The sequence below is a fragment of the Periplaneta americana genome, chromosome 4 (genome assembly GCF_040183065.1).
Source record: "Periplaneta americana isolate PAMFEO1 chromosome 4, P.americana_PAMFEO1_priV1, whole genome shotgun sequence".
Taxonomy (NCBI): domain Eukaryota; kingdom Metazoa; phylum Arthropoda; class Insecta; order Blattodea; family Blattidae; genus Periplaneta; species Periplaneta americana.
The window spans coordinates 66,422,524-66,446,221 of record NC_091120.1 but is presented as its reverse complement, the minus strand read 5'-3'; the positions used below and the strand labels follow the sequence as shown (position 1 = coordinate 66,446,221).

The window sequence follows — 23,698 nt, the reverse complement described above, 5'->3', positions numbered from 1 at the left end:
TCTGAATTTTAATGAAGCGTCTTTTTTCGTATTTACTAAACATTTTAGAGCACTACAGATAAGTCTACAAATTAAACTCACTACAAATATCTTATAAATGAGATTATTGTCTTCAGACTTACAGATAACACACATAAGATGCTCTTCTTTCTCATTGTTATCAGCTTGCATCATTTACCGTTGATAGCGCCACATGCAAACATTGTTGCCACTAATTACTGATTGACCCATGTACAGTAAATGTTGTTTTATTTAACGACGCTCGCAACTGCCGAGTTTATATCAGCGTTCCGGTGTTCCGGAATTTTGTCCCACAGGAGTTATTTTATATGCCAGTAAATCTACTGACATGATACTGTCGTATTTAAGCACACTTAAATGCCATCGACCTGGCCCGGAATCGAACCCGCAACCTCGGACATAGGCCAGCGCTATACCAACTGAGCCAACCAGGCCGACCTTCCACCTTGTATAAAGGTATACTCCTGTAATGCACGAGTAGCAATTAGTGTAAATATAGGTATGAAGGCTATATGACGCAGCGAAAGTTACATATACACATAGCTTAGCATTTGAATTAAAATATTTTATTATATTTCAACTTTAATCTTAAAGGTTACTTAATGTTAACTTGGGAACCGTGTTTTCTGATCTATATTTCATTATTTTTCTTCCTTGTTACCTTCATTCCTGGTTTTAAGTAGTACTTCCCTGTTATCGTTGAAACGTATGCTAATGTTGTTCGAAAAGCACCTGTGAGCTGAGTCGGTTAAGGCTTTTGGCTACTGATCAAGACCAGCGTTCATGGATGGATTTGATTTTCATTTACACTGATTATCTGGTTAGGTTTTCCGAGATATTCTTCAACTGTAAGGCAAATGTCAGGTAATGTCATGGCGCATCCTCTGTCTCATCTCGCTAATACCATCTCACTATCATCAATTTTATCAAAGCTAAATTTATTTTATTTATTTATTTATTTATTTATTTATTTATTTATTTATTTATTTATTTATTTATTTTCCTAATAATTGTAACATAAAATATAGTATAAACAGAAAAAACTTTAGCTCACTCCTGAAAGAGTAAAACTCGTGCTCAGGGGCGGATTTCTGAATTGAAAATTAAGCAGTAAATAATAAAATTTGTCTTATGTCTACTACGCAATAAGAATATATACATTTAAATTTACAATTTGCATTACTTACAAAATCCATACATAACTTCTTAAATTTAACACTAGAACTATTAGAATTGGCAAGATTATGATATTTAAATATAAATTTGTTATATTATTGTTAGGCCTAAATTACTATTATGATTAAATACTGTAGCAGTGTTGCATTTTAGTTCAAACAATCTTAAAGAATTCATACCTTTTGTTTCATAACTATGAGACTACAATTCAAAATTATTTCGCTTTTTATATATGAATTTTATTAACACAATATAATAAATTTGTCAGTTTTAAGAACATTAAAGTCTAAAAACAATTTTTGAGACAGGAAATCAATAGGTTTATGAAGAGGCCTAGTAGTTAATATAACGTCATTAAATAACTGACTAAATCCAATGTTGAAACATAATTAATTTCCTAATAATAATAATAATAATAATAATAATAATAATAATAATAATAATAATAATAATGATAATAATAATAATAATAATAATTTTTTTAGCTGGCAGAGTTAAGGCCGTAAGGCCTTCTCTTCCACTCAACCAGCAAAAAGTGTATATACATATGCATGAACTTACAAAGAATTCAACAATTTGATTTAGATGAGAGTTACATGTATACAAGAGTTATTTACGAATTAAACAACAAAATACTATGAACTATTAATTAAACACAAAAATAAACTGTGTAGCAGAATTAAGCTAAAATACATAGAATGTTAATATATTTCAAATAATATTAGATAATAGAAAGAGATTATTATAAGACAATTTTGAAAATACAGCACTATCGGGATGATGTCTAAAGGAAGGAGTAACAATGTAGACAGTGATAGTTTAAATCAGTAGTGATAGTTTAAATCAGTGGCCTGGCATTGAAATTATGTAGGCAGATTGCACAAATTAAGTAATTATTTTACAACATATCCACAGACTTACGTATACTTCAACGCGACAAGAGTGACTCACAAAACAGTAAAGTTTCAGCAGAATAAAACTTTTATCAGTAGACATTTAGTATTTTGACAAAGGCGAGTAAATTGTAATGAAAAATGAATAAAGGCCTACAGCTGTACGCGGCTAAAATTGGAATCTGACGAAGATTCTCTCATATATATTGTGCTGGAAAGCAATTAGTCATATTTTTTTTAGACAGACGGTCTCTGCACAGTATTATATGAAATCTAATTTGTTGCCTGACAAGATTGTTCTACTCTTCTGCACACACTCACACAGGCAAGGCCACAGTGGTACAAACCATTTTACAAATAAAAAGCTCTGAAATAAAAACGAAATTGCCATATTTGAAATCTTAATAATGAAATTTCATCATCCAACATACGTAAATTTAATAACATTAAAGCTTTTACTTTAATTTCTAGATATAACTGAACCCACACATCAGCGGTATTCAGAATCTGTTTTGTAATAGGGTAGTTTGCTTTTCGAAATAATAACTGCATTACAGCATCATAAATGATTAGCCACTCGACCAATCGTGTTTTCCATTACGATGAACACGTTCAACTTTTTCGAAGAGACAACTAATTCTGCAGGTAATGGAGAAAGCCTCAAAGCAGAACGATTTTAGATACGACTCTTTCATTAAATCCCTTGAAATCAGTTACATCCACATTGCACACATTATGAACAGAGTTGCAGTGCTTCATTGCAGAAGAAGTAGAATGTTCTGATCTGGTATCCGACTCACGAATGAACTAATCAAAGTGTGTACTGAGTTTCCTAAAATGTCTGTGTCAAGGAAGTTCATTCCATTGTTAGGATATTCTCTTTATTCGTTAGGTACTTACAGTTTTTCGACTTCACACTAAACGAACATGCGGTGGATTCTCATGACGTAGGGTTAGCACGTTGCCGATCCATAATCTCAGTCAGTCGTGTCAACTGATGCCCATAGGCGCAAGCGCGCGCTTTAGAGCTCAGGAGAGCCTGAGCGCTTTACAGAGGAAAGGAAAGAGACAGACGATAGAGGTAGTATATGCCGCTTGATCGAGCTATGTACAGGGATAGCCAGCACTGATTCAAGGGATAAAGGGAAGTTTATTAAAACTATATCCATGTTAATTTTTAGATTTGTCTGAGATGTATAAATGCATTATAAGAATGTAAGTTTTAATTTTAATGCTCATTTTTCACAAGTTTGTTTTTATTCAAAAGGAATATTTTCTCAACTTTTTTTTTTTTACAGAAAAGTGAAATTTTCAGATATGTTTATTTAGTAGCCTTACAGCTATTGAAACAATGTTTTCGTAAATTTAATATATCCTAAATACGTATTACTGAAGATGATGTTTTGAACATTTTGAAAATATTCACGTGGAAACTGTTGTAAGCAAATGAATTAACAAAGCAACTACTGTTACATCATAAACAGAAGATATGTGCCCATGTGTTGGTAAAACGTCAGATCTATAGCTTCAGCAGAATTCGAGAAAATGATTTAATATTCTGATGATAGGAAGCTGAGCACCAATATCACCTTAAAAGCATAATGCGATAAGAGTTTTGTTATGGAAAATGTTACAGTTAAAACATAGGCCTATACAATACCTAGGTAACTTTGCTTTGCACTATAATATTGTTTTGATTAGTTTATTGATTACTTTTATAAGGCTAATGATATCATCAAGATCAATAATTCCAACTTATTATGTCAGACTCAATCTCTTTCCTTGGGATATCACTTTCTTTATGAATGATGTGTTTAATTCACTTGGTACTGTATAATTGTACTACTATGGAATTTAAGTGAATATTCCTTCTTAACTCTTTATTATGTTATTAACGTTTAAAACACAACTTCTATATTAAGAAATTAGTGTTAGTATACTTTTGCTTTACAGACAATATATCATAATCTCATACAGAAAGAAGCCATATAAAAATAACGACATAAAATTTCACGTTCCGTTTGAAGTTTGTGTACCACTGCTTTCTTAATCCAACAGGCTGCTTATTCATATACATAATCCTTCCTCCTTCCATACCTAGCGCTTGATGCCCGCGCACGATGTCAATGTCAAAAAAATGCGCTTGCTTTGACATCACTGATCTAAGTCAACACAAAATATCACACTAATAACGAACAAACGATAATGCCTTACGCAAGATACAATCTCAACTATGCGGTAGTCAATGTGTGCACTATGTCCGAAGTATACATGGAGATTTAGTGCTTTGGGATAGTAGAGAAAACAAAAAATTGAGAAAAACGTCCCTGCAACGTTTGTTCCGCAAACTTCTCAAGTTCTGCCCGGGTCAAATTTCGATTTCTTTTTTGGTGAGTAACGGCGACTAATTGACTGATTTAGTATGTAGTGTTACAAACAGGACAGAAGCGTACTGTGGAATTCTTGAGGAAAAAGGGGGAAAAGACAATCGACAGAAATTTCCGCATACTACCCAGGTAATATCTAAGGAAGAGGAAGGGAGAAGGCGAAACCCGGTACCGGCACGTAGCCTACTCCTGTCGAATAGCACCGAGGGGGCCGCCAGGCTTAACGTCCCCATCCGACGGACAAATCACTATCAACTGTGACATATGCCTTCTCCTCATATGCACTACGGACAGATTTGTAATTTAACCCAGGAATATTGGTGCACAATTTAGTGATTAGAAGTTGTGCACCGACATCTCTCCTAGTTCCGAGGTACAAACTTTAAATGAAAATTTCTGACTCCGTCGGGAATCGAACCCGGGCCGGCTAGTCTGGAGGCAGACACGCTACCAGAGCTAACTCAACGGACATGGTTCTACTAATGTTAAATTAAATAAATTTAAATATAATAATAATAATAATAATAATAATAATAATAACAATAAATTCATTGTACTTCCTACAAATTTCGACATTGCGTAGAACGAATTATCAAGGGCCCGGTTGGCTCGTTTTAGTGCTGTAATCTATGACATGGTCTTCCTAACTTTATTTCCTTCCCACGAGAAGCCATGCAGAGAATTGTATCGCCCTTCACAATCCATCTCTCTCGGCAGGGTTTGCACTCGTAAAACTCATATACAACGGATAGAATGGTGGTCACTCGACTACCAAAGACGACTGAAGAAAATCGGATACAAGTTCCTTTTATGGGAAGGTAGATCAGCGAACTGATTAGACACTAGTTGTGTGATTTAATTTAAATTTACTATAGAAAGAGAACGGAAGAGCAATCAGGGATACAATTTTAAAAAGTATTATTTCTTCATTTTCACAATTAATGGACGACTCAAAATTAATTTCTTGCGTTCAGTTTTACAAAGGTAGAAATTTCTGCGTAAATTATGTAGATAAGAACATGTTTTACACATTGATTCTATAATAATTAACATATCTTTTTCAGATGTGGCTACGAAAACTTGTAGTGGGAAGATTGTGCACAATTTCAAATGTATTTGTCGATTTTGTTTTAACAACAGTGTTGACCTTTGAAACGTTTGCAGTTCCAACGGACTAGAACGAAGCTGTAACACGTGAATTCGACCGTGCCATTCCGTCGCTTCTAAGCCAGCATGAGTAGTGTGAGGAGCTACGTATGCACATAAAAAACTGATGTACACTTCTCGCTCTTGGACTACGACAATCGTGATTGAGTTGAGAAGTAAAATTCGACCTTGGCTTTCATGTGATGTGGCAGGTAACTCGTGTACGTCACTAGCGCTAGAACTCAACAGGTTAAGAGTGGAAGTTCCACGAACCACTTGCTAGAAGAAAGAAATATACAGAGTGAAAGTGATATAGCTGTGCAGATTTAAGTGGTCTATAGAATGCAGTAAAATAAATATAATAAAACATATTATGCGTAAGTACGTGGTTAATTAGAAAAGTTTGGCAACAGAGCATCGCCAGCTTACTTACGAATTCACACATGCATTCAGGTCTGAATAGTAGCATTCTGTCTCTTATTCACTGCAGTAAGTTTGCCGTCAGATTTCCTAGTAGCAAGAAATAACGATACGAGATCGTCAGTATTTGCTTGGTTTCCGCACAAAACCAATCCGCGGAAAGTGTAAAATTCCACATTCAGTATTCCCAACCTAACACATATAACAATTTCCTTCTTCTTACCGCTTAAGTGACATATTGATTTTACTGCTTTAGGCTTTTAACATATTATTTTTTAGAGACGTTCAATATATTAATAATTATAAATTGGAAACTTACCACTGCAATTTCACCTAAATTGCAATGTTAATTATTGTTTTTAAATATTTGCAACAATTAAGTAAACTCTACAACTCCACTAAAGTTACTGCATTCGTGATGCAAATAACATTAAGGAAGCAGTGAAAAAATCAACAAGACCGGAAAAATTAAACTTGCCGATGTTATTACTGCAATATGTTATATAAATAATATTGTTAAAATATTAAAATGAAAAATTAATCATTACATAACCTTACCGTTTGTTTTAAGTTCGCATTTATAGACTGGGGGGAAAAAAGACAGACGTATATCACGGCCTGCTGGAGTATAGTAAACACAGAAAACATTTTAAAGCAACAATGTTGAAGATAGATATTTTTGTTTTGCAAATTTGCCGTCATTGAACAGAAACCAAGATGGAGATTTCATTGCAACTAATTAGAAATTCCTTTTTCAGGTATGTAATAAACGATCTTCGCACAAAATAATGTACGATACACGAGCGGTATGTTTTCTTTCAATTCTCGGAAATTAAAAAAGCTCAACTACGTTTCGCTTTTTCAAACTTTTCCTCGAACATGAAAACTTCAACATACCGCTCTTGTAACGCATATTACTATTATTGCGTTACAACGATGAGAAGGCTGCAACATCTGAAAGCTCCTGCCGCATACTTATTATATTATTGCCACTCATTGCTGCGAGAGATTGGGAAAGTACAAATATAGTGCCCACTTCTCAAAGTATTCACCTCTTGAATACTACATCATTAATGGACATAATATGCCTTCTAAGCTTCCAGTCTATTTTAAACTTATCTTAACTTTTAAACACTGGCACACAAATTGATATGTTTTCATACAATAAGTAATTATTCTAAGTGTAGCCTTACTTCATTTGATTGTTTATTTTATCTGATTGTTTTTAACTTAATACTATGTATGATGCCATGACTCAAAACCACACTTATCTTTAAAATGAGCATGCTTGGTTTGAATTACGTATGTGTTTTTATTCATTGTATTGCTTTCACCTTTGTTCAATTTGTTTTTGTCTGCCTTACTATTTCACCTGAAGATGACTTATATGAATAGTCGAAAATATTTGTGATACATAATATAATATAATTAGTGAAATACACTTTTAATGTGATGTAACAGAATTCATTCTGCTTTCACATTTTAGATGAGTTATTGACTGGAAATTGTACAAAACTATTTTTATATTACAATCTTAACTTATCTGAATTTTCAACATGACATTTTAATTTACTTAATTGAGTCACATGCAATAATCTTTACTTTCAGGGTGCCAACTTATCAAACTAGTGTAACGCTAGCAAAGTCGTTAATAACAGATATTACAAAACAATAATGTTGGCATCGGTCCAGGGGTAATTAATTAGCACGTTATTCAATCGCCATGTTAAAAAAGTCCTACCATCAGTCTTGCGAGTTAATGATTATTTATTTTTTATTCAGAATAGCTTTATATTGGATATGATGGATATATACCCTTATAAATAGTCTGCAGCATTTATATGCGGAAAGTATGTTGACAAATTTATAAGCATTATAAAACTTAATATTTTGATAATTAATTACTAAACAATAAGAAACTAAACCTAATCCATCCCACCTTAATAACATTCTAGTACATTTGCATATAGTTGAATGATACAATTTTGTAAATGAAGTGAAATATCTTACTTTTTATTATAGTAAGTTCATTGAGTGTACAAATACAAAAGGAAAGGCTGGTATATTTTAATGAAAGTAAAAATAAAATTCCTACTGGCTGAAAACGACTCCTTTATAATTTAAATGTATTATTATTTTAATTACTCTAAGTCCAGAATGGGTATTTTCGAAGTAGTCGACAACAAAATTATTTGACGGCACGTCACAACTTCTATGAACTTAGTTTTATTCTACAACTACTTTTATTTCAATGTATATGTATGCTGCTTGTTCTTTAAAGTTTTATTTTCATGCACAGTAAATAAAACTTCATATGGAACAATATGGGCCGGGAAATTTAAACTTAAGCCCACACTAAAAATTTTTTCATACGGATACAGCATCATATATTCTTTTATGTTCGCATGTAAAAAGAAAAAATGGCTTGCAATTTAAGACATATGTGCAGGGGTAACTGTCGGTGTAAACAAAGGTCTCCGTGAATAAAATTTTAACATCAAGTAGATTTCCTATAAGGTTAATGCTTATGTAACACATTTTAGAATAGTAATTGATTTTTTAAAATTGTAACGAAGTTTTATAGCAAACAAAGTATATTAATTTTGTATAATTTTATCTTTAAATTCTGAACTAAGTAACTGAATAGTGACCGAAGTAATTTAACCATTTAGGCATAGAATCACGAAGGATTTACTTATTCCATTTCTGAAATCAGACCATCAATCGCTAGGATAATAAATATTGCACTCCTTGTTTTTCATTGATCTCTCGAATCTTCTTTCTAATAAAACAACTGGAAAAAATGGGAAATATAAGGCATTTTACATCACTTGAATACAGCGAAGTGTATTTTATTGTATCAAAGAGCTATTTTTTTTAAATACATATTACAGTTACCCCTTTCTGTTGTCTTCATTTTCCAATTTTATGCGTATTTCGTATACGTTTCTAAGTCGTGGCATATTGTTTATTGCCGCCTACATGTTGGAATCTGCATTCAAGATCTTCTGATTACCAAATTTCTTGTTTGGGAAAATATCTTGCACAAGACGAAATATCTAAATATATGTTCTATTGTTTCATGTAACATATTTTATTAAAATTATGTTACTCCATATATTTTTAAGTGCTTCTTTTTAGACATGATTTTACAGTACACGCGGTGATCCAGAGGCTAACAAAGTCATTATTAACATGAACATAATCTTTTCTTTTTCCCCACTGCCGTTGTTATTTTATGTTGTTAAAATATTGTTCTCCTCATAGCATAATCGTCTGTTATTTCCACGCAACTCGCATATTTAGCATTTTATTATAATATGTTCTGTACAAATAAGCATTTACTTCTGCTTCACATAGAAAATGAACGTTTCCATGGTTTCTGCTGATCATTCAGTGATGTTTTAGCCAGTTTATAGAGGTTATAGTGTCTGTACTGGCTGCAGCTAGTGATGCGTATCGGCACAGGACACTTAACAAGAAGCCAAGCGCTGTTGCAACACGTTATTTGAACAACATGCTAGTTAGTTCTTTACTTACGAGTTGAAACTAAGTTTCGTGTTGGGATTAAAGTAAGATTATCGGACATCTTCGTTTCCCGGGAACAGTCTCTAAATTTTGCTGACCTTGTCTACATATATTGTTCTTAGACATGTAATATAAACTATTAAACTATATGTAGGTGCGAAAAACACCTTTGTAAGATTATACAAGCATGTATATTATAAATTGTAAAGGAGAATGTTAAATAAATAAATAGATAAATAAATAAATGAATAAATAAATAAATAAACAAATAAAAATAAATATATAAGTGAATGAATAAATAAGCAAACGAATAAATAAATAAATGAATTAATGAGTGAATGAATATATAAATGAATAAATATACTAACAAATAAGCAAATAAATAAATAGTTGAGTAAATAATATATATAAATTAATATGTAAACGAATAAACGAATAAAGGAGTAAATTAATTAATAAACAGATAATTAATTTTTTTACTAATTTAATTACAATATTTCCTTCCTCACTTGTGATCCCAAATCTTACTTTCAGAGATAACCAAGATAATTTATGGCTAAAGCAAATGGACAGGCAGATAAGATGAAATCACTTTCAATTATTTTAACCTTATATATTAGTTGTAACTGAAAGAAGTTATTTTATTTCATTTCATTTCATTCAGTGTGTTGCCCAAGGGCAGGTCTTTCACTGCAAACCCAGCTTTCTCCAATCTTTCGTATTTTCTGCCTTCCTCTTTGTCTCCTCATATGAACCATAAAAATAAGTTATGATAGGCTACGTTCAATAAGTCACAAAATTACAGAATGTACGCTATTGAAAATAGGATTAACTGACCATGATTGTAGTTCCTGTGAATTCAGTCGCCCATTACGAAAAGTTATAATGTTGTGTAAGAAATGCTCAAGCTGTTTTATTTTTTATACACATGGAGTTGCGTCCCATCTCCCTTGCTCTTCCTTCCACCTAAGTAGCGGGTCAACGTCGCTCCGAAGTGAATTATTAAACAGCATCCTGATTAAGTCTGTGAGGACTGAAATCTTCTTCCATGTATCATTTAAAGAGTATCCCTGTATAGTTCATTACATTTTTCTTTTCTACTCGGGGACTACAATTTCTACAGTGCAGCGAGTATTACATGGTCATATCATCTTTCAAGTTACTCATTTTATAGAGCACAGAATGCTACATAAAATATATTTTAACCATGATAATTCAGTTTTCAAGGCAATTTCCTGGAAAGAAAATTTAGATTTTTCAACTTTGTGCTATTTTTGACGTGAATACAAGTCCAATAATATGGTGCCATGAAAGAAAGACGATCAACACTGTTTCGGGCCAGTTTATCGCGCATATACTCGTAATTTCTAAACTACATGACATATTCCAATGAAATAAGCGGCAATGGACAGATGAAAGATCAATGTGTCCAACGTGATCTTGAGTAGGAGCGGGTGACGTCAGCTATTGATACGCGGATGAGTGAAGTTGAGGTACGAATTGGCAAGTCGCGCGGCAGCCGATTGAGTGTAACTCGAGAATGCGAATCAATAGAACATTCGCAGTGATGTCAAACGATTAATAACGAACAAGACTGCAATCTCAATTGAGCAACAACCAGCAGTCGACAAGTTAAATTGGAAACATTCGCGAGTGAATTTGAGTAAAGAGAGAAAATATCGAGTCATAAGTAGCGAAAATAGGAGCGGGCGTGAAAACAACGGATAACTTACCTTAAAATTAACATCCCATCCCGAGAGACGTATTCACGTATAAAATCTGCGGCTGTTACAGTCTTCCTCGATTTTTTCTTTTTACGTTTCTAAACTTGTAACAGGTCTCCTAGAGTTGTATTACTAAAAACTTTGAAAGTTCGCCTACTCTGTAATGCCAGTAACATATGGTTAATAGAAGTAAGAGATGCTAACTATCATGATTGTAGGTCAGTATTCCAATAAAAACAACAGAATTTTCACGAAAATGACACTTAGGTCCTTATTTACTTCAAATCCTCAAATATAAAACAGTAATCTGTCTAAGAGATAATTTCATTGAAGAACTTATAAAAAGGGAAGTTACAGACACTTAATAATAATAATAATAATAATAATAATAATAATAATAATAATAATAATAATAATATAATAGTTCTTTATTTATACTGGCAGAATTAAGGCCATAGGGCCTTCTCTTACACTCTACCAGGTCACAAATTATACAAGCAGTTAAAATTTAACAAAAAGTTAAAGAACAGAATACTAGCATATTACAAAAAAAAATAATAATAGCATAATAAAATCGACACTAAACAACATGAAAATAATACCATAATAGGAAAAAAAAAGAAAGTAAAATACATTGGAATATAGTGAAAGCAACTCATTTAGTACAAATGGTTAATATGGAAAAACGTAAGGAAGAATATATCAAAATGGAATGTAATAAAATAGTAATATAAAAGAAAATAAATACAAAAATTAAATAAAATTCACGATAAAAAGGCTATGATAATAAATTCATCGACTGATAAAAAGAACAAAGAGGGGAAAGGAAGGAAAAAGAAATATATAGCCTATATTTTTACAAAACTATGGCAGAGAAAAGGGCTTATAACTGAAAGGAATCTAATTCAAAAAGTGTAATTTTAATTTATTTTTGAAACTAGACAATGTCCGACAGTCTCTGACATGTTGTGGTAGAGAGTTCCAGAGATGAGCTGCAGAGACACTTAGTTACTAAGTCAAATTTATTATCTGATTAAGAAAACGAAGTATACATTTATAGAATTGATGTGTAAATTTTTCTAATAGATTCTATCTTTATATATATATATATATATATTTTTTTTTTCAGATATAAGAATGTAACTTTTCTGCCAGTTTACTATCACAGTAACTTCATTCTTTACGAAGTTCTTTTCTTCCAGTCCCAAAATAGGGTTAACAAAAGCTATCTGAAGAAACTTTTTGGGGTCGTATGGGACAGCGTGACATAGTTATTTTGTTCAGTAGTCATAAGTCTACTGCACATCATTAAATAATCCGTATATTAAGACGTGATTTATAATAACTAATAAGAAAGAAAACAATAGCAATATTCTTTCATTTTATTATAATTGATAAATTAGATTGAATATTTAAAGGAAAGATCGCTAACGTCTGTGCAAAAGTCTAGTGGCGCGGGAGAATTACCTTATCGGCTGGAAAATGCAGACGTATCCCCTGATAACAGTTGCTGCTTTTGTAATGTGGGCAGGGTACGTAATCGATTTCATCCTTCACTGGTGTATTGTAAATTACACTTTTCATACATATGCATCAGCAGAAAATAGACGGTTATAGATTCGATAACTTTGGATGCCACAACAAAGTAGGTAAGCTTATCCAAATAGTGTTTATTTATTCTTTAAATAGTTTTCAGTTCAAGGTCACTCCAAAAAGTTAATCCAGAAAGTAGTTCTTCAACGTTCCGTTCCATAACTTTCTCGGTCTTTTATGCTCTATTTTATACCCGAATTGAATAGTGTGATCCCAAACTCGGTCAGTCCATTCGGCTATTTTTATGATTTATACATACAGGGTGTTTCACGAAGATTGTGCAATAGCCTACTTTAGAATGTGATTTCTGACATTATTCTGATGAAAAAATTTCATATATATGAATAGTTTCGGATAAAATCACGTTTCTTTCTTCCGTAACACGCAGTCTTGTGAACTCTCTCTCTCTCTCTCTCTCTCTCTCTCTCTCTCTCTGGACGTCTGGAGCTGTATGTGTTACAGTACAGGTGATAGCAACGACACAAAATCTCGTGACATCAGGGTCAGGGTTAGAGATAACTCAACACTGGTACAACGTATCTACCTAGCATTCGAACAAAGGAAGTTAGGGAATGAGGCGCGCTCAGTTCACACTCGGGCGGCTACGTGTATTACTGCAGAAGGTGAGGTATTTGAAAACCGGCTTTAATATAGATTTTTAGGTGAGTAATAACGTGAATGTTCTTTAATGAACTTATAATACACCCAGTACCATTGTTGTAAATAATTTAAATGCTTAAACCTTCATAATATCTACGTTTATGTTTAACATTCAGGAGGACGCAACTCACTCAATTTAAAAAAATGTGACATGTTTATATGAACTTTTTTTTTTCATCAGAATAATGCCAAAAATCACATCCTAGAGTATTGCATAATCTTCGTGAAACACTCTGTATATACGAGCTTTTAGATACCTCTCATTATAATTTAGGCTTCTTTTCTTCCAAAACAACGCCAATCCTTGTTAAAAAGTTAGTGTTATTGTACATGTTACTTGAAAACTCGCTCAGTCCGTAGATTGGTGGATGAAAAGAACTAGCCCAGTCCTTTCATAAAAATGGACTGACCGCGTTTTGGGATCACATTCTTCAAGTAATGGCTACGGAGTAACGGTTAGCATGTAGCATATCTGACCATGAAACGAGCGGGCTAAGGTTCAGATCTTGGTTGGAGTAGTAAGTTACCTAGTTGGTTTAAGTAACTTGGTTGATTTTTTTCCGAAGTTTTCTCTCAACCCATTAAGAGCAAATGATGAGTAAATTCTGGCGCTGGATCCTGGACTCATTTCACCTTCATTCCACTCAGACGCTAGATAACTACCGCAGTTGATAAAGCTCGTAAAATAAACTAATAATAAATAAATAATAACCCGAAATTTTACTTATGGCGTAGGCAATTCTTCTATGTTTACTGTGTATTTTATTAAGAATTTAGGTATTCAGAATTTCACTCAATCCATTATTATACAATGCTTTATACTTTTTAGACATGTAGCCTAATACAGAATAATAATATAGAAAACTCTGGATTTGAAAAACATTAAAACAATGTTTTCAGTTTTTATGACATTGTCTGTTCCAGTATTGTTGTATGAAGGAAAATGTTTGAACAAAAACAACAAAAGAGAATCTATGTATATTTCATAATTTATTAGAGTTACCTCGGAGAAGTAGCGGATTTCGAACTATTGGCCATTTTAGAAACCAAGACATAAGAACCGAACAATTGACAGAATTAAGTGAAGAGAATGGAATATAAAAATAACCAAACATATTTTACAACAGTAATTTAACTAGAGTTTTGATTTATCTAAAGAAAACCAAAACTCGAATGGGCTTTAAATGACTATTATACAATTAGAAGAAAGTATATGAAGATTATAAGAAATAAGGTACTCTAATACAATAAAATATTAATTCACATACTGAAATTCTATTTCACTAATGTTAGCTTCACCAAAATGTTTGAACGGAGCCGCCATTTTCAGTCTGTGCTGTAAACAAATGACGATCGCAATGCATGTTTTATAGTACCATAAAGAATTTGCAGTTTGAAATGTTGGCAAACAAAGAGTCAAATGATAGGGAGGTGATAAAAACAGAAGAAAGTAATATAAGGATTAGAAGAAATAAAGCACTCCAATATAATAAAATAGATATTAATTGACTTACTAAAATTCTATTTCACTAATGCTATCTTTACCAAAACGTTTGAGCGGAGCCGCCATTTTCAGTTCACTATCCTTGTTGGGAAATAAATGACGATCGTAAAGTATGTTTTATAGCACCGTAAAGAATTTGCAGTTTTAAATGTTGGCAAATAGGAAACAATGCTAAGGTAGTGATAAAAACAAAAAATGTTAGGGAAGTGATACAATTAAACAAAAAGCTAGGGAAGTGATAAAATTGTGCGATAAGCAACCATGATTGGTTGAAAGACGTCCTTTCGTACTGTTTTATTGGTAAAAAGTAGTATGACGTAGTAAAAGTGTAATAGTCTAAATAATCATACAGCTATGAGATAAAGATAAAATGTAAATAATTAAGAATTTACCTGAACAATTTAAAAATACTTACCACCGAAAATTATAACTGCAGATAATGAACATATTGGTTATCTTTTATCCAGGATGAAGAATATAAAAAAATGTACCGAAATATCATAAATATATACATACTCCTAAAAATAATGTTGTGTAAGATGTATTCCCCACTGTAATAATCACGATAAAATAAGAAAACAAAAATATCTAGGCTATCATTAAAGACGAAGAAATCGTGATACACTTCTTTGGATTTCGCTTTGAAAGAGCGTGTCTTCTGTATCCGTGAGAGAAGATTGTTTTCTTTCTTTCAACGATTTCCGATATGGACCAAGAAAAGCACAGGGACTTCACAGATGAGAAAACAAAGCAAAATATGACACCACTCTGCACAAAGACAGAGTCCAGCTAGTAGTAAAGGCGTACTATGTACTTACCTCGAAGCTTATTTTTCCCGTCTGGTTGTGTTTGATAGTATTGAACACATAGTGGGCGTATTGGCTGGCATCTGAAAACAGAACAAAAGATATACGTCTACTTTATTGCCTCTTTCTTCTATATAAGCACTTGGCAAAATCTCAGCCCTATATTGACTTACTAGAGTACGAGTAACAGAATAAACGAAACACTATTGGCCATGACCTGCTCCATATAGATCTCTGTTTGCCGCATAACGAAATAAGAAGACTTCTAGGTTTACAGTTTGAACTCATAGGTTTTTCACTGACTGAAAGCTTGCTTTTAGTTATACAAATGGTGGTCATTACGCGGCCCGCGGGCCGCATGCGGCTCTCAAAGACATTTGTTGCGTCTCTTGAACTAACATTACTATTACTATTATTTTTGAGCATTGTTTTTAATTTTTGCAATAATGTGTAACTGGAGAAAACTTTGGTTACTCTGCATCATTATTGGCAGTGTAGGTGTCTACGTATTTGTTTTCTTAAGGGTATATGTACGTGAACGACCACAAATATTATCAGAAAATGCAGGCTCTAAATTTCTAAAATTTTATAAGGAAATGAACTCACAATTGGACACAAAAATTACACGGTACCACAACAAGACTTATTAGAACTTAAGCATCTGATAAAAAGTACAAAAAAGATTAGTAATAATATTTTTTTTGAATTCACTTTTTACGTTAAATTGAATTTTCCAGACTTTGAAAATTTTCAAACATTTTATTTCATAACTCCACAACTATTAGAGATAGAATTCTGAAATATTGTGCACTGACTTAACATGCATTTATGCAAAAGGTAGACTACAATAATGCCCATTTCTTTGAAAATAGGAAAATTAGGTCAGAAAACATTATGTAAATTTTAATATATTTTATATAGGACAAATAAAAAATTAATTGTATTAAAATAAACAACTCTACATGTCTGAGAGTAGTTTACTTTTCATAAATAAGTGTTCATTACATGCAGGAAAAATATTAAAGATGTCAGAGAGACCATAACAATGTTATGGTTACTAAACGATGTAACTGCAGAATTTTGTTTTGTTTTTTTTTTCCCACACTTTGATAAAACTGGTTTGAAAAATATTATTAGTAACTTTTTTATACTTTTATTAGATATTTAAGTTCTAATAAGTCTTGTTGTGGTACCTTATAATATTTGTCCAATTGTGAGTTCATTTTCTTCTAAAATTTTAGAAATTTAGAGCATGCATTTTATGATAATATTTGTGGTCGTTCACGTACATATACCCTTAAAATTAAGGTAGTGTCGTGTCTCATGTGTTTATTATGTCTTGATATAATAATGGGTTATTTTGATTTTTCTGGTATGACTTAGTTACAATTGCATTTATACAACCATTTGTAATGCATTTGAATATGAGACTGGTAATCAATTTAGAATTTTGAAGAATATTCATTTACGAATGTTACAATAATATTTTAAAATCTTTGTTAATGTATGTAATTTTTGCTTGCAATAGTAAACTTAAACTTCTTGAAAGACTAAACGGCTCTTTAGCTCCATATTTTGATAATAAAGTTGTTTTGTTCAGTGGCGTAACGTGGGAAGAATTGTATGACAATATAAATTATTAAAAATTCGCTAGATGCAAATGTATTATGATTAAATACCTCAAAAACATAATATTACCCTACTATATTTTATTTTAACATTGACTGGACTGCAGAAACCAATATTGAAATAAATGTAAAATTCATTGTAATAATTTGTGAAATTTTCAAACTATATTTGTCCTATATTAAATTCATTTACTTGTGTAACATATTTAGAAATAAACATAGATCCGCACTTAAAACGTTTTTATCTTGATAGACATTACAATAGCATGCATTTTAAATTTGATAACAAGTATCCAAAATATTCTCAATCAAGGATAGAACAACTGAAAATGTTAAAAGTTTTCCATAATATCAGAACAAAAAGTAATGTATTTCACTATTGACAACAAAAGTAATATCATACCACGTAACAGAAATTAAGTCATTTACGGATGAGAAAATTATTACAAAGTGCCTTCTAGCTGTATGTGACTCTTTATTTTCTAAATTTCCAAACTCAAAACAGAGTATGCCTAAGGTGAAATTAAACAACAAATCAACTTGCTCGTATTGATATGATTTTGGAGAAGAGTAGCAGAGTTTGCCCATCAACTTCAAAATACCAGTAATGTCTACGTGTTAGTTATGTTACTTTATATTCAAATAATAATAATAATAATAATAATAATAATAATAATAATAATAATAATAATAATAATAATAATAGTAGTAGGCCAATAATTTATTCACTAAAATCATCATTCTTCAATACTGAGAAATTCATTGTGGCTCTCGGCAAATTACTGTTTCTCTCTTTTGGCTCTTCTCTAATTTCTAGTGGGTATCACTGGATACAAGAAAGAGAGCACAATGCGACTGTAATGTAGTTTTTAATTTTCAATTTGTCAAACTAAGTCCAGCAGGAACATAAATAAGAGAGGTAGAGTTAGATATGGTCACAGTGACGGAATACTTAGTATCCCAAAGCTCGTCAGTACAAGCAGGCTTTTTGTGCATTCATTCTGGAACGAGTTGCATGCAGATTGTCCCGCCAGGCTAAGGCGGCCTTACCATTTGCCACACTATGCAAGCCTCTCCACCTGAAGCTAAGTGTGTGTACTTTTATTTAGATTACATTTTGTCACTGATCCAATCAATCCCTTCCTGGAGTGTCGTACCGAAATAATTGAGAGTCACTTTACCATCATGCACTTGGACTTTGCTCGTGAAATGTGGACCTAGTATGTCATGGATAATGGGAAGTGTTATCTGTAGAAAACATCAACAAAAAAAACCTTCTTTGTCTACCAAAAATTTCATTCGACGTCGCCACTTGACTAACGGTACGGTGGAAAATGAGAAAATCTACAATAAAAAAGAAAAAGGATTATACTTAACTCTAAAGATCTCTCTCTAAGACAGTGCTGTCATGGTAATTCTTTTCTTGGCCATACGCCCCACCCCCTTGTTTTTTTCCCTTGAAATATATTTTACTCTCCTCTCTCTATCTCTCCAACTGTTATTTAATGTTTTTTTTTAATATTAGAGAAGATGTAAAGAAATTGTTTTTCTTTACATTTTAATTGTACAGTAGTGGCAAAAAAACCGGACCGACCCTTGTAGCTGATTTCAGAGCCTTGTTCACTCCAGAACACGATAGACTGGTAACTAAGACTTTCGTGGTTCGAATCCTGCCAGGGAAGGAAACTTTTTTTTGTTCCTTATTCAAATTTATTCCCAGTACTTTTCGATTACTGGTAAAATTCAAGTTCTGGGAATAATAAGTTAATTAAGTAGTAACATATCGCTGCAATCGAAAAGTATTGGGAATAAATTTGAATAAGGAACAAAAAAAAGTTTCCTTCCCAGGCAGGATTCGAACCACGATAGTCTTAGTTACCAGTATATCGTGCTCTGGAGTGAACAAGGCTCTGAAATCAGCTACAAGGGTCGGTCTGCCTTTTTTTTTTTGCCACAAGTTTCATTTAAAGAATATAACATGTAGCACCACCGTATATGAACACTTGTCTCGATGAATCTTGAATTGTGTATTTGAAGCACTTCTTGTTTTTCAACCATTATTTTACATAATTCTGGATTCCAGTCCTGTAGAGATGGACAATTTTTGGTTATGAACATCAAACAAAATACATTAGGAACAGCAAGAGATAATCTAAGATCTGACAAAATTTTCTTTTCCCCATACGATTAATTAAAAAAAATTGTAGGTTCTCATATGATGTATGGCCTTGTATGGTCTCCATGACAGTACTAAGACCAATAAAGTAAGTTTTCAGGAACTGGGCTCTCAAGAAACACAAAAACTACTGCAACTCAAGTGAAGACTGCAGACACTCTAAGGCCCTCATAAGAGATTTTGATAAAACTAGTCAAGTGATTTATTAAAATTGAGCAAGAAACAGATTTGCTGGGCAGTCGGATTCTTTATAGGACACTGTGCCCTTAAGCCCTTAAGAAGAACCTGCACAAGATGGGCCATAACATCAATCTAGCCTGTGCTCGTTGTTCACAGGGAGATGAATCTGTAGCTCATCTGTTGTGCTACTGCAATGCACTCGCCGATCAAAGAGCTGTCATCTTTGGAAAACACTTTCCAAAACTTGATGAGCTATCGTACTTTGATTCAGTTCATGAAGAACATCAAACTATTGGACTTATAGGATATTATGACGGAGATGTGCAATAGATCTTTAAGGTCGCAGTGCTAGGGCTGTCATAAATTGTTAAATTCAATTCAATTCAATTAAAAAAATATCTCTAAAAATATTATGGGCGTGTTTACCGAAAGGAATGCATTTGGTATATTTTGTACACTATTCTGTATAGTAAAATTTGCAAGCGCATACACATATAATAATTTAATATAATATATGCGCGCACTTTCGAAACTAGGTCGCTTTACTTATGAAAAGAGGGCGTTACTTCATGGATCTATTATGGAGCAGAAATATTAATATTCTTCGTCCTTCTAACGCCATGAATAGTAAAGTGGAAGACACTGTTGTAGAGCACGTCACCTGCTTGCTACACGCAGTCTAAGTATTCATGGTGAAAAGCAGCCAAAGAGAGATCTCTATTCCGAGAGTTCAAATAGCCCGGTTCACCGTTCTTCTTACTTTAATTTTTCTTACCTACAAGGAATATAAGTTATTTACAGTTAATAGAAAACTTTATTTATAAAACCGAACTATACTGAACGAAACAGTTCTCTCCTGCTCTATAGTTTCGTTGTAAGCAATACATTTTCGGTACATTCTTGGTTTTTATACGACTATAACTAACAACTCTTTATTTTACATTCATCTCGACTATAAAGGCTATTCTTAATACGAAAATGAAGAAAGGGCGATTGAAATTATAATGAGAAGTAAACTATTAATGCTAGAGAGGAAAAGTTATTTAAACGTACTTTGAATTTAATCTTAGGTTCTTTTTTCTTTAAAAATCAACTTTGTCTAACAGAAATACCAATTGTAAATATGTTATTGATGTTTAGTTAACTGTCCAAAAGCAGGTTCGAATTCCAAAAATGACATTAATAAAGCATCACTTATGAAACAACTAGGCCTACAACAGGAGATAGTCCACACCTGTGGAGTAACGGTCAGCGCGTCTGGCTGCGAAACCAGGTGGCCGGGTTCGAATCCCGGTCGGGGCAAGTTACCTGGTTGAGGTTTTTTCCGGGGTTTTTCCCTCAACCCAATACGAGCAAATGCTGGGTAACTTTCGGTGCTGGACCCCGGACTCATTTCACCGGCATTATCACCTTCATATCATTCAGACGCTAAATAACCTAGAAGTTGATACAGCGTCGTAAAATAACCCAATAAAACAGGAGATAATAGCGTAGGGTGGCCAGTTTCTTTCCCCCTTGTAGACATCGCTGACTAGTAACACATTACTTACGCTAATCAGACTTCAGATGTATACAAACAATAATTGTTCTTCCTCTGACACATATCGTTAAGTGAGATGTACTGCCTGATAATAGATGTACATATCAGACAGAACTTCAATCAGAGGTATGTGAATATGTATCAATGTAATATTATATTTTATTAGAAACGTAATAAATTCCATCTTTGTGTAAAGAAATTGTCATAGGTAATATCACAAAAGATTAATTTGTCCAAAGAAAATGAAAACCTTGCGACATTTGATGATACTTCTTCGCGAATAGGTTAATAATCAATTAATTAAATTACGATAACGCATACTATTCACTTAGCCCACATCGTGTCATATTTCATTCTCAGTTTTAAAGAAAGAATAAAAATATTTATTTACAATTGATAATAGCGTCACCTAGTGTTAAATTCTCTAACTACAAAGTTATAATATAACTATTCATATTTGTTATAAAGAAAATGAAATGTCAAGTGATGGAAATTTAATTAACTTACAATATTATGGAAGTGATGAGGGTGCGAATTAACGGGGGATGGAGATTTCCCCCTCATAAATTCATATTAACACCCCTGCCAAGGATAACTTCTATTCTCCTCACGAAATATAATTGTTTTAATACGAGTATATGTACTTTATAAAGTATAAAGTAAGCAAAGAAAATAATATTGATGTGTTATCATCACCGGAAAACTGACAACAATCAATAACTTAGGAATTACACATCTTATATTAAGCCTGTTCGATTTATTGATTTATTGATAAAAACAGTCGTGGTATCACAGGTACATAGACAAAGTCAAAAGAAAAATAAAACATACAAACACAATAAAACACTATATCAATACTAGTTTCCATAAATTCATTTATATCATAAAAAGGGTTTTTGATTACCCAGTCGCGAATAACACACCTAAATCTATTAAAATTAACAATATGTGCACTATAAGCAAGTTTATTAAACATAGACAATGCAATTGATGTAAACCATTGTTTAGACTTGGCTAATCTAACCCTAGGGGTCACAAGATAATAATTATGTCTTGTACCATAATAATGAATCTCGCTATATGGATATTAACTATTTAAATTTGACTTAATTTTAATCAAACAATACAAATATACAAATTCACAATAGTTAAAATTCTTTCAGAAATAAACGAAGGTCTGCAGTGAACATCAGATTCAGTCAAAATGCGTATTGCCTTTTTTTTTTTTTTTTTGCAAAAGAAGTACTTGATCAATTTCCTGACAATTTCCTCACAAAAGAATACCATAAGTAATAATACTATTAAAAAAAGAAAAATACGGGGTTTTAAGAAATCCTTTAGGTACAAGGTATCTAAGTCTCCTTAACAAATAGATTACTCTTGACAATCTAATATACAGGTCATTAATGTGATCTTCCATGTCAACTTAGAGTCAAGAACAACACCCAAGAGTTCAACTTGTTCACAGATATAATTATTATTATGATCAAGATGCAGGACAACCAACTCAGTGCGACCAAGCGTTGAGCCGTATCGAATGAGGATAAAAATAATTTTATATATAGTATTCTCTATCTAGGATTCTATCCCTCCTCATCAGAAATCTTAATTCGCACCCTGTAAGTGACGTTCATTAAAAGTAAATTGATTTGTTGTGCTTGTTGTTTAGGAAATTGATGTTGATTGTTCCTTATTTATTTCTGGAGATTACTGCGAAACATTAGCGACAAAACAAAAATGACTATGAAATCGACAGTATTTCAGTTATAGATGCCTCTGATTGTTTAATATTCAACGGTTTCTTCAACTTGATGAGTTTGCACACGAGTAAAATAGGCATTTTAATTCTCTGCTTAATGCAAATTCTACTCAAATCTCATGTCCTGAATCCGATCAAGGTTTGTCAAACAAAATTTCCATTCGGAATAATTGGCGACGTAGCAACGCAATGCATTTGCATTTACTAACGACGTATCTTGTTGGCATTTCTTTTGAAATCAGAGAAGATAAACCGTTGTCAGGAAGTATGGATATTTTACTCACTATTATACAAGTCGATATTAATTAGAATACTACGTTAACCAATCAGTTCTAAGAAGAAACGACGCCTCTGCTAATAGAAGTCGGAAAATAAATTGGTCAACTTTTATATCTGAAATGAAAGGCAATTATAAACAAAGGAAGAAACCATCAATTATCAAGTTGTGAGGGTTCGGATTGAGATGCTGTGTGGAGGAGTGACGTGTTGATTGATGAGCACACACCCCAGTGAAGCGGCTCTGATCCGTCTTCCGGAACACGCCGCTCCCAACTACG

At 32.6% G+C, this 23,698-nt stretch overlaps 1 protein-coding gene across 1 annotated transcript in view; it reads right to left on the bottom strand.

The window, feature by feature from the left end:
- LOC138697847 (A-type potassium channel modulatory protein KCNIP2-like) overlaps positions 1 to 23,698 on the bottom strand; it is a 428,016-nt gene that overhangs the window by 138,331 nt on the left and 265,987 nt on the right. Inside the window, exon 4 of the mRNA XM_069823410.1 lies at positions 15,871 to 15,941. Within this exon, the coding sequence (XP_069679511.1) occupies positions 15,871 to 15,941 (71 nt within the window). The remainder of the gene's footprint in view (positions 1 to 15,870; positions 15,942 to 23,698) is intronic.